The sequence below is a fragment of the Schistocerca serialis genome, chromosome 1 (assembly GCF_023864345.2).
Source record: "Schistocerca serialis cubense isolate TAMUIC-IGC-003099 chromosome 1, iqSchSeri2.2, whole genome shotgun sequence".
Lineage (NCBI taxonomy): Eukaryota > Metazoa > Arthropoda > Insecta > Orthoptera > Acrididae > Schistocerca > Schistocerca serialis.
In genome coordinates, this window is record NC_064638.1 from 609,663,687 (window position 1) to 609,677,169 (window position 13,483).

The 13,483-nt window shown below is 37.6% G+C and overlaps 2 protein-coding genes across 3 annotated transcripts in view; one reads left to right on the forward strand and one right to left on the reverse strand.

Moving 5' to 3' along the window:
• Positions 1-6,304, reverse strand: part of LOC126477750 (charged multivesicular body protein 7) — a 219,130-nt gene extending 212,826 nt beyond the window's left edge. The window contains exons 1-2 of the mRNA XM_050103642.1: positions 5,866-6,304; positions 4,826-5,003 (exon numbers count right to left, since the gene is read on the reverse strand). Of these exons, the coding sequence (XP_049959599.1) occupies positions 4,826-5,003; positions 5,866-6,140 (453 nt within the window). The 5' untranslated portion in view covers positions 6,141-6,304. The remainder of the gene's footprint in view (positions 1-4,825; positions 5,004-5,865) is intronic.
• The window catches only part of LOC126477766 (pantothenate kinase 3), a 166,714-nt gene that overhangs the window by 52,757 nt on the left and 100,474 nt on the right, over positions 1-13,483 (forward strand). The gene's annotated exons all lie outside the window — the stretch shown is intronic.

Here is a 13,483-nt window from a genome sequence, read left to right on the forward strand (position 1 = left end):
GCTGTGGAAAAAACAAACTCACATGGAGCAACATACTAACACACACAAAAGAAGCAACTGAATCATGAAGGATAACACTGTTCTCAACTTTTCTGCTAGCATCAAACTCAACTTACATAAGCACTTTCTCCATTGACCATCTTACAAAAATAGTGCTGAAATTAATTTTCATGCATACTTTCCAACTTATCTGTTGGTTCCTCATTAACTGTTAACCTACTGCTTCTTCATTTCTTCTGTTCAATGATTTAAAAATTTCCTCTAGGGCTGCTGAGCACAGAATTTCCGTACAGATCCCTGTTTTAATTTTAAAATTTTCCACTACTTGAAGCACTGTAATGCAAGCTGTAAGAATTTCAAATGTTCTTAAGTTTACTAACACAGGTTTATTTAGTGCCTTTTCCCCAGATTTCATTTAAATTGGGTCATAAGCTTTGGCAAAATCTATGGATCCCATCCAAACTGGTAAATGTCATTCACTGTTTGATTCTGTAACTCCATCCACAAATAGCAAGTAGCTGATGATGCAACAACCACTTATACAGTGACCTTGTTCACTTGTTTGGTTAAGATTCAATGTTTTTGCTGTGTGGTTGGTGATATTCACTAAAATTATCTTGTACTTAATGAGGAGGAGGCTGACAGATCTGGAAAATGTTTTATTTTGTCTGTCTTTTATAATTAAAGTACAATACTGCAGCATCACTCCCCTTCTGATGAACCATATTGCTTTACAGACATTATGTGAATAATTTTGCAAAAACATCTACAATCATCTTTCCTTTCTTCATACTTCAAGAGGTTTTACACACCACACCAAGAATTACTTCCAGGATGTCTTTGTCGCCCACATCACTTTTTGCTGATTACTTATGTACTTTTATTAAAAAATTGTCGCTTTTGTCTACGTATGTATATATTTGACACCCGTTATTGATTTTCCTACTCGGGTGGTAAAGGATAGCAGCTCACTGATAGATAACTTCTTTATAGACCAAGATAAGTTTAACCAGATAAATGCTCAGCCTGTTGAGAATGGTCTTTCCGATCATGGTGCACAGCTAGTTACAATATATGACATAGCTCCATTCAGCAATACTAAACAGTCCTCCAAAGTAGTACGTTCAGTAAACAATTTAACAATTGCAAATTTCAGGGAAAGCCTACAGCAGTTAGACTGGGATGTGGTGTACCGTGAACCTGATGCCAATTTAAAATATAATTTATTTCATGACATTTTTGTAAATGCATTTGAAAACTGCTTCCCCAAGAAAATAGTTAAATATACTCGTAAGAAACCTTGTAACAAACCATGGCTTACTAAGGGTATAAAAATATCTTGTAACCGGAAAAGGGAAATGTATCTGACAGCAAGAAAGAGTAGTGACCCAGAAACTATCAAAAATTATAAAAACTACTGTGTTATATTAAGAAAAGTTATTAAAAAATCCAGGAATATGTGTATCATGTCTGAAATCAGCAACTCTGATAATAAAATTAAAACAATTTGGAATATTATTAAAAGAGAAACAGGTCAACCAAGAGCAGAGGAAGACAGTATTACCATCAAATTGAATGAAAACTTTACGAACAAAAAGTCAGAAGTTGAAAATATTTTTAATAATCATTTTCTAAATGTTGTGGATATAGTAGGATCCAGGTGTTCATTAGAAGATGCTAGGCTGTTAATGGAAGAGGCCATACCTATGCAATTTGATACAATTGAAATCTCACCCACTTCTCCCTCTGAAATTAGGAAAATAATAAACTTGCTTAAAAGCAAAAACTCACATGGAATTGATGGCATTTCCAGCAAAATACTAAAAGCTTGTTCTCAACAGATAAGTAAGATTCTCAGCCACCTGTGTAATAGCTCTCTGGAACAGAGCATTTTCCCTGATAGACTGAAATATGCTATTGTTATACCTTTGCATAAAAAGGGGGATAGATCTGATGTCAACAATTACCGTCCAATCTCCCTTCTAACAGCTTTATCCAAAATTTTTGAGAAAGTAATGTATTCAAGAGTAGCTTCACATATCTGTAAAAATGAAGTACTAACAAAATGTCAGTTTGGTTTCCAGAAAGGTTTTTCAACAGAAAATGCCATATATGCTTTCACCAGTCAAATTTTGAATGATCTGAATAACCGAACACCACCCATTGGGATTTTTTGTGATCTCTCAAAGGCTTTTGATTGTGTAAATCATGAAATTCTGCTAGACAAGCTCAAGTATTGTGGCATGAGTGGGACAGTGCACAAATGGTTTAATTCGTACCTAACTGGAAGAGTGCAGAAAGTTGAAATAAGTAGTTCTCGTAACATGCAAAGATCAGCACATTCCTCAAACTGGGGGACTATCAAGAATGGGGTTCCACAAGGGTCAGTCTTGGGTCCTTTGTTGTTCTTATTATATATTAATGACTTGCCATTCTATATTCATGAAGAGGCAAAGTTAGTTCTCTTCGCTGATGATACAAGTATAGTAATCACACCTGAGAAACAAGAATTAACTGATGAAATTGCCAATACTGTCTTTCAGAAAATTACTAAGTGGTTCCTTGTAAACGGACTCTCTCTGAATTTTGATAAGACACAGTACATACAGTTCCGTACAGTGAATGGTATGACGCCATTAATAAATATAGACCTTAACCAGAAGCATATAGCTAAGGTAGAATATTCCAAATTTTTAGGTATGTCCATTGATGAGAGATTAAATTGGAAGAAACACATTGATGATCTGCTGAAACATTTGAGTTCAGCTACTTATGCAATAAGGGTCATTGCAAATTTTGGTGATAAACATCTTAGTAAATTAGCTTACTACGCCTATTTTCACTCATTGCTTTCATATGGCATCATATTTTGGGGTAATTCATCACTGAGGAATAAAGTATTTATTGCACAAAAGCGTGTAATCAGAATAATAGCTGGAGTCCACCCAAGATCTTCCTGCAGACATTTATTTAAGGATCTAGGGATATTCACAGTAGCTTCTCAGTATATATACTCTCTTATGAAATTTGTTATTAACAACCAAACCCAATTCAAAAGTAATAGCAGTGTGCATAACTACAATACTAGGAGAAAGGACGATCTTCACTATTCAAGATTAAATCTAACTTTGGCACAGAAAGGGGTGAATTATACTGGCACTAAAGTCTTTGGTCACTTACCAAATAGTATCAAAAGTCTGACAGATAACCAACAAGTATTTAAGAAGAAATTAAAAGAATTTCTGAATGACAACTCCTTCTACTCCATAGAGGAATTTTTAGATATAAATTAAGAAAAAAAAATATTAAAAAAATAAAAAAAAATAAAAAATAAATAAAAAATAAAGAAAAACAAAAAAACACAAAAAAAATAAAGTTGTTATATTAACTTAAGTATGTTGTTAAATTAACCTAATTATGTCATGCATTGGAAAATTCGACTCGTTCCACATCATTACGAAATATCGTATTCATGATCCATGGAACTAGTATTAATCTAATCTAATCTAATCTACTTTGTGTACTATAATGCTGAACTTTTTGCTTAGCCTCATTTGTTATGCCACCCCCCCCCCCCAAACCAACTGTCATAATTTACATTTCTGAGCTGTTCCCGGATGACCATTTATTTCCAAGACGGTATCAAATTTTACTCTGCTCTCAAAAATCTAGGATCACTTGGTATTCTAATGTAGTCACAGCCTGTACAATTCCTTTATGTTTGGTAAAAAAGATAGTCTGTTCAATTTGTTCAACATCAACTCAATTTTCTATTTGTTTTCTTTAGAAAGAAAGTGTTAAAGCAGACATGCTGACATTGTTAGTACATTCCACAAATACATGACCTCTCATTTCTGGCATCTTATTCAAAAATGTTCCACTGGAGAAATGAGCTTTTATTTTATCCTACTTTTACACTAATATGCTATACCTATAAACCTTTAACCAGATTCCCTACAATACAGAAATTTCTGTAACTCTTCACAAAGGTTTCCGGAATGAATTTTTCACTATGCAGTGGAGTGTGCACAAATTTGAAATTTCATGGCAAATTAAAACTGTATGCTAGCCTAGGAGTCTAAAACAGAACCTCTGCTATTCATTGGCACATGTTCCACCAACTGAGCTATCCAGCTACTTGCCCTCACAACTTTATTTCCACCACTACCTCTCTCTCCTACTTTCTGAACTTCACAGAAGCTCTCTTGTATAACTATTGGGACTGGCACTCTGGAAGAAAGCCATTGTGGATTATATGTCCATCATAGAGGCCTACGTTTTAATTAGACTGTGAGCATGGGGGCAAATTGATGTGAATGAGTTCCATGGAACATCTTTAGTTTATTTTTAAACAAGTCCAGCCATTCTATCAAGGATTCATTCAGTATATCTGTCAAGATGCTTTTAATTTTACAAAAAAACCTACATCTGGATTTCCTTCTTGCCTTTTTTCACATGTCCTGAAATTTCTGATAACCCTACTGTATTTCATTTGATTCTATTTAACTTCTCTTCCAGGTCCAAAAACCTACTTTATATGCCAAATTTCTGTAATCTATTGTCCTTAAATAGAATCTACTATAAACTGATGTGTTTTTTAAGTGCAGATTATTGTGTATTAGGCCTATGTCAAATATCAGAAAATTTTCTTGGCACTTTCTCAACACAGTAGACTATGATTCCGTTGGGTAGTTTTACACTGGGCTATTTTAGTTCTATAGTGTGTTGCTCAAAATTAGTAAAAACCTAGAATAAAAAATTTAAAATAAAATTTAGATATCTTTCCCACACTTTTGATGGAAACTGAAATGAAAACAGACTTTACCTTTGTTGAGGCAACATGAACATAAACTTCCTCCTTAAAGAAAGAAGGCCACACAGACTCTTTAACAGCTTTCAATGTCTTTTCCAAAGGTCTCTTTAGAAGTACATCAGCAGCCCACATTGTCCACGAATCACTTGGAACATATGTGAAATCTGTGTATAACATTAGTTGTTTGTGCCTGCATTAAAAAAAGATAAATGAGAGTAGAGGAAACTGCATGTAATACAACAAAAAAGGGACTACAGGCATATTTCAGCAACAAAAAGTTCCTTGGGGTACATTTCCAAATTTAACAGCTAACAAAAAATGACAGTGAAAAACCATGTGGGTTTCTCTATACAGTCACTACTATTATCTATTATCAGATTAATCTGCTGTCATTAAATCTCTATGTATTTTGATTTGCTCTATATGACAAAATCTAATCAATGGCATTTTTCAAAATAAAATACCTGAGCTATCAAACTTTCTGTAGCCTCTAGCCTTGTTGCATCTGTGAATACACACTCACGTTGCATATAAACTGAATGACAGAAATCCAGTTTTACATTACTCAGGTACAAAACTGGAAGCAACAGTATAAATATTTTCTTTGAAATTAAACATCTTACATACTGTTGTAACTACAGAATTTTGGAGAGCCATTATGCAGTTATCTGCACTAACAGTAACATACCAAAGTAGATTGATTTAAACCATAGTCAAGACTTGCATAACTTGCATTTAACCAACTGTCATTATAACAGAAGTATTTTCTTTAGTGAAAAGTAGTTTAGAGTACTACACATTGTTTACTGAAAGCAGTGAATTACAACATTTAGCCTGCTGCATAAGATGTCATACGAATGGTATGCATACACAGCTACTAGTAGATGAGAGCAGGAGATTAAGGATAAGATATTATTATGTGAACGTATAACCCCTCTGTTATTAGGGCATCATCAAAGGAAATCAGCTGTTATATCATAATTGACAATGAAATAAAAACGTGAGAGAACGCCACGGTATCCCCCATAATAATAATATAACTTTCCAATTACCTCATCATCTCTTCTATTACCGCATCAAAACAGGCTGGGCTTATGCCGTTTCTGAGAAATGCTCTGTTCAATTCGTCCAGTGTAAACGTGTGACGATGATGATGGGAACACCAAGTATCAACAACAGGTTTCCAAAATGAAATTTTATCTATCCGATCCAACGGATTGACATCTTTAGGGCGAATACTTGAGTACAAAGCAGTAATTCTCACATTGTCATTCCAACATTTTGGTAACTTATCAGGCGGCAAAGGAGGTTCGGTTTCCAAGACCATTTTAACGTAACACCACAATCAGCTGACAACACTAGTGTGCAATCTTCAAGCGGTTCAATGACTTTCAACTCTACCGCTCACGAACTAAACAAACACTGCAGCAAACAACAACAACAATCTCTTTGGTAAGCTCAGAGAACGCATATTCTAGTATCCAAAAACAATTGACAGCTGATATCTTACATCACCTATGTTCTTAGTTAGAGCACAGTAATCTTTGGCCAGCGATCTTCATATAAATATAACCTCAGTCGAACACAATTGATAATGTATTAGACAATCGGAATAAAAAGATTTTACCTTCATCTGTTAGACCATATGCCATTAGACTGTGATATCACAATCTATGGCGTGTTCACAGATTTCCTTCAAGCGGCATCAGGACTTGCCGGGCAGTCCGATAGATGCCTCTGCGACGATCGGACTGCTATACAGGCGATTATGGCGGGAAACGCCTCGCCACAGAATGGCTTTGCAATGCTGATTCAGTGGCACAGCAACGACATTGTGTTGCGTCACTCGTTGCGTGGAATGTGTTGCACGCAAATGGTTTCATATTTGACTGTAGACAGGGCGAAGCCAGTATACATTTCAGTTTCGTTGTTTTGTGGCTTTCTGAGCCGTGTCTGGAATGAATGTTATGGCAGCTGCACATCGAAAGAGTTGTGTTGGAGTTAAAGCTTGTTGCGTGGAGTCGCTGCATAAGGAAAAAAAAGAAACGTGTTTCGATTCGCGACTGGATGAAGAAAAGACGTTAGCCTGATTGGTCAGCATTCTTCCTGAAATAATTTGTAATGGAAGACCTAAAAACTTCTTTTAATTATTTTAGAATGTCACCAGAACTGTTAATGTTTCTTCTAAATAGAGTTAATTATGCGATTAGGAATAAAGATATTGTAATGCATTAAGCACTGTCGCCAGAATTGAAATTACATATCACATTGCGTGCATGCTATAAGATGAGGATTCAGTTGGTGATGACGCTTTTTCACTAACACCGATAATTATTAACATTAACATTAATGATTATTATCACTGACAGCAGAAATTATTCGAAGTAGGCGCATTAGGAAGAGAATGGTTTGCAAACTTCTCTCTTGATAGATCTGTAGAGTGGCATTATTTCAAAATTCAAACATATTTGAATGGGGAGCACTGCTGCGACATTTTAAAGAGATGAATAATGAATAAAGAATATAGCTTCTTGTTTTTCGTAGCCTTTCCTCTTGTCAACAATATTCCATAAAAAAAATTTAAAAAAGTGAGTCAACTCGAACGATGTGATTTTAGTCTTGTAGACAAGAGAATTTCTACAGCTAGAATTGCATTTGCTTGTATTTTTCTAAATTCAGTTGTATATGTGCTACTAATTCAATAAATTTTTCCTTGCAGCTCAGATATTGTCAAACTATGTTCTGATCGCACATGAAGGTCTCAGGAGCAGCAATATCTTGCTTATTTTTGTAATCAGCATCACTGAAAATCCACAAACACCTATGCAAAGGATATATATTCAAAAAGCGTACATTATTCTCCTTGCCCAACTTCATATTTCAGTTTGTCTACGTCCTACGAACAAACATAACCTCAAAACCCATGCAACTAGTGTCACCAAAGTTGGAAAACGCCGAAACTGTTTAGTTTCACCGACAAGTTGCACAAACGCGGGCGCCCATGCGCAGTGGCCGGTAGCGAATTTGCCTGCAACCTAGTGTCGTCGTGTAAACTAGGCTTAATAAAACAGTCACGACACTTCGCCTCGATTTCGTTGTTTACTGCGTCAGCAGCGCGCCAAGCGGCCAGTAAGTTAAACTGTTGAGTTCGGCGCGATTGTGAAAGCGAAAACGAATAATAGTTGTTTATTTTGGCTTGTACAATGTTTTTTTACAAATGCAGCAACAACAACAACAAGAAGATAACACAACTGTCTTTTTTAGGTTTCCTAAGGACCTTCAAAGGTACATACCACCATGTAACTAAACTGTATCGTCACGATTCGCTTGCAAATTACTTGTATATTGATGATTAATGTTTCGTTTTAGGAGTAGAAAATGGCTAGTGAATAGCAGAAGAGAAGATCTTATGAGAAAAGACCATGTTTCCCTTTAAAATAATGTTTTTTCCGCTAAAGGTTGAACAAAATCAGTTCATGAATGCAGAGAATAATAAACGGATGTGGAATTCAGTGTATCACATTGTTTGACATTCCAAATACGCCACCTCAACTGACAATGAAGAGGAGACTCCACAAAGGTTCAACAATCCGTCTAAAGCTGTAAAACATTTATATGGCACAGAAGCAGCCAGTTCAACTCTCAATATATGAGTGCCACATTCAACTCAATTGTCAGCACAGACCTGATTTGACGATGAAGTGGTAAAGTTAAGTTCAGTTATTTGTGTTTAGGAAAAGCGTGTGGAATATCAGAATGTGCAGATCGCTAGACTTCTTGCAAAACTGTTATGGGACAAGGAAAGTGCCTATCGTTTTAAGTACAGGCAGCAACAGAAACTGTATCAGAAGGATCAAGTGAAGAAGGACAAACAAATTTTGAAGACTATAGGATCCCGAGGTGCACTCGGCTTGTTGTTAAACCAGATTAGCATGCCATCTGCAAGATGGAAAGACGAAAATAAGCTGTTTGCTCTAAAGTCATTATATTACAGCACTCATGCGTACAGGTTTAGCCAGAACGTTTTCTTTTTCCATCAGACAATACATCACAGAAGTATGTGGAAGAAATACAAATAAAATGTGGGATAAGTAACAATATGTTCCCCCTTTTAAAGCAGAAGGTACAGCATTTCTCTGATACTCATAAACTAGTACATATGTCATTGGATGAAAAGTCTCTAATGGCGATTTTAACATATGACAGCAGTTCTGACAGTGTTATTGGCGTTGAGGACTTGTGGTTTACACTCACCATATATTTATCTCGATATATGGTGGTTGCTTGTCCCACTTAGAATAATATAAAGATGAAGGTCGTACTTGTGCCGAAAGGTGGCAATGACTAAAACATAGTATGCCTATGGAATGACATATGGAGTGACGATCACTTTTGCATGTAGAGGTACATGTCTGTGCTTCTTATGTGTGAATCTATGTGTTGATATTCCGTTGATATCAATGTGGCAAGCTGCAGTTCTATCTAACATCACAAATGATTCTTCAGGAATGTATTGTTACTTGTCACTGGATTCATGAGTATTATCGCTACTTGTGCTTATTTTAGAATCATTTTCAAAAACATCTATATCTTCTGATAACACAAAAATTCTTGGAGGCAAAAAAGTAATTCAAATATTTCGTAAATCACGTAGGAAAGAGATGAAAAACAAACACTGTGCTTATAATGCATCTGAAGTTCTCCTTTCTCGTCGCTTGGAGCGCTAGTGTCGCTCTAACTGTCGAACAGTAACAACTTTTACAGAAGTGAGTGTCACAACTATTATGTTAGACTGTAGTGGCACTTTCTCTTTAGGCTGCGTTGGCTGATGGGTTAACCGACCCGCACACTACGATTTGTCTGTGATCTATTTGAGAGACACCTATCAAAAGACTGGTTGTGTGTTGCTGACAGTTTTGTCCATGATTTTCAAGACTTGACTTGAAGATTGATTCGCACTTGACAGAATGGTATGGAACATCAAAACATTCTACAATACAGGTACATACCAAATGCATGCATTTAGATAGGCCAACAGTGCAATGTGATGGGATGGGACGTAGTTGCCAAAGTTTTGTTGGATGGTTTTGATGTTGTAATTGATGGGAAGAATGGTGTCATCTTCTCCTAAAATGGAAATAAACCTATTTTAACCTCGCTCGCTCGTGTTATACTAGCTTCACGCTCATTTATCCAGGATAGGCCAAAATATTTACGTTTTGGAATATCTCGAACAGAATAAAAAGCTACACAGTATATAAACTTCGGTTCCCATTTGACAGAACAGGACTGAAACGATCGTCCAAACAGTCTACAATGCATTTCAAGAAGCAGTGTTCGAACAGGTTGTGAATGGAATCCAATAGCACTTCAACATCAAGACTTTTGAGGGAAGAAAGTTTTGATGTTAACCTTGCTGAGACAGAGTATGTCGTTGTCTACTAACAAAGTAAATTAATCTATTTTCATTGGGTCACTCACTTTATAATAATGTATTTCGTGTTTCTACACGAATCTTTATTTTGATTATCATGACATGCATCTTTTCTATGTTAAACATCCGTTCCTTAGAAAGACCAAATATCTGAAGGCGAAAAATGATTTACATTTTACAGTAATTCGACTGGGAAAAGCTCTATACTGAGTATACATAAGAACATAATCTGATGAAAAAATTTTATAAAACAACTTACCTTTAAAAGTGGAAAAGTCACTTTTACAGCAGGAGAAAAATACAGTTGTTTATGACGTTATTTGGTGAAAAGAAAGAAAAGAAATACAAAATATGAGGTAAACAGACACTATGTACTACCTTCTAAATATTGTTCGATGTGTTTGTATGTATGGTAGAACTCCACTACAGATACAAGAGGATGTATAAATAAGTCAGTCGACACGATTATGAATAGATAACAATTTCTTAGAGAGAACATATAACAGCCACCTACAAATTACAAAATTGAAAGAAGATTGTCTTTGATCTGCCACTTTGAAGCAGCAGGTCTTTGGTTCCTGACGATGATAGTGCTGTTGTTCCCACAGAGACTTCCCCCCCCCCCCCCCCACCTCTCCTGTAGTACAGAGCTGTAAAGGGAAGAATGACTGACTTGTGTCGACTGTGGTGTGGTGCAGGTTCAGATGCAGTTGTGCATGGCTAGCCATGCCATGGCTGGCTGTAGGGTTGTCTGTGATGTGCTGGAAGGCGCGTATGCTTGATAAAGAACCAGGTGTGCTGGTGGTCATAGTATGTGGCTGACCACAACTGCAGTGGAGCGGTTGGTTTTGGAGGCACTGCTGCAGGGTTAGAGATATTGTTGGTGAAGGGAGTGATGTTGGTGTTGCAGGGTTTGCTGCCTATTAAGCATGCTGCTAGCTGTGTTGACGCTAAGCATGCTGTTTGAAGATAGATGCAATGATAGGGCCACACAGCATTACTTTGTACACTGTCATTTTGTTTCATGCTGCAGATGCGACAGAGAGCTTCAAAGAAGGTCGACTCAAACCAGCATCCACAGTCAGTAGTGGCTGTCTCAGGACAGCCAAAGCAGGAAGCCCATGCATCAAAGAATGGATAGGCGATGAATTCAGCCATGATATCTGTAATAGGTACCGCCTCGAACCAGTGAGGGTTCGAGTCGACCATTGGCAATATGTATTGAAAAGATTATGATTCAGGAAGTGAGTTGATCAGATCCAAATGTACATGCCAGAGTCAGACATGCGATATCTCGAACCGACTGAGAGTTGGTTGTACATGGCGCCTGATCTTTCTACATCAGCATGGTGTTCTCATTTGATATTAGGCATCACAAATCGTTCGGTCGATAGCTGCATCATCCGTCAGAAACTGGGATGAGTCAGGTTGTAAATTTCGTCAAAAAGTGTGCAGCACATGGAGGCTTGTATGAGGGACCTCACTCTCCTGTGTGAGTGGTCGCACACTAAGGAAATGTCAGTACCTGGCATAGTACACTGATGGATATGTAATCTTGAGGTATTGTTGTTGATGAGGTCTGTGATCAATGGGCCGCACACTTGGTCATGAGTGAGGATTGTTTAGTGTATTGTGGAACAAAATGGTGTTAAAGCATGACAAGCAGTCTGCAACAATATTATCAGCTCCTCACAAATATTGAACATCATTAATGTATTGAGAGATCAAGTCCTGGTGACAGAAGTGACAGGTGCTGACGTCCTTGAATGGGTTGTGTATTGCACCTGCAACTGGATTATGGTCCTTGAATATCACTACTTGTCTTCCTTCATTGTTGTCACAGAAATATGTACTGCTTTGTACATGCCATAGAGTCCCTATTCGAATGGAACCATTTCGGCTCTCAGGTTTTACATTTATTCTATGTGTGTGCCCTGCCGTCTACTACTTGCTGAAGGACTAGACTGATATCTGTCTTACTTGATTCCTTCGTGATCTAGAGGGGTGCATCTGGCAGGAGGTGGGTGAGTGCCGCTGCTTTGGCGAGGTCGGCTTTGGCTCAGTCGAATGCGGTTTGCATTTGTGGTGTTCGTACCATTTTCTTCTTGCAATATTTGTTTGGTCTAGCGAGAGTGGTAGTGTGTGGGGCTTGAATTTCCACTGCATGTGACAGGGTTGACAGTAAAAATCGAGAATTTCAAGCAATCATAATAAATTATGATACATTTGCGGAAGCTGTAGCTGACAGATGAATTCAATTCATTCCAGTGTGGATTTAATACTGCTAGCATTTAGGTGTGTGTGTGAGGAATGTTATCTCTGATTCTCACAATTGCAATTTTCCTCTTTTATGATGACTCCAGCCTTTCAGAGGGCAGTGAGAATTAGTTCGATATCGCGCTTGTGGGTTTCATCATTGTAGGAGAGAATTAAGATGTCATCGAGATATGCATAAAAACAGTCTAATTTAAAGAGGATACTGTCAATGAATCTCTTGAACAGTAGCTGAGCATTCATTGTTAACATTGTTAGTCAAACCAATGGATCTCAAGAGGGACTACATTGGGAGAGGCGATATTGGGGCAGAAATCACCATTTTATCAATGTCTTCTGGACGCATTGGTATTTGCAGGTATGCCATTTTGCAGTCTGTCACACTGAAGACTGCCGAACCTGCGAGTGCGAGTGTGAAATTCTGTATGTTGGGTTGGGGTACCTATCATTTGCAGTTAGAGAACTCAGCAGTCTCTTATCACTACAAAGTCAGAGAGCACCATTCTTGGGACGATTTTAATGGGCAACGGCCAAGAGCTGCCAGAGGGGTGAACTATCCCTGACTGATCGCCATCTTGACTGCTGGCAGGAGAACAGGAGCTAACTGGTGTACCTGTTGGTGCCCTTGTGGGGCATGCATACCGACGATGTGATTCATTGTGTTTTTTTGAATGGCGCATTGACGGGCACTCTTGCGTATCATGAAGAAGGTGGAATGCAGGATCGGTGAACTGGAAGGAGAGACCAAAAGCGCCAGACTAATCTGTGTTTACAGTGGTGAATTGTGTTACATCGGCAGCACATCTGCTTGGTGATGATCTGGTGGGATTGGGCAGCCATGAGCATTTTATGTTGCTCTAGGGTGTGTGCACTTGTGAGAGCTCGTGAAACATTGTGAAGATGAAGGCATTGGTCTTCATTACATCTGTGTTCAATCTCTGCTTGTTGATGTGTGTCAAGGT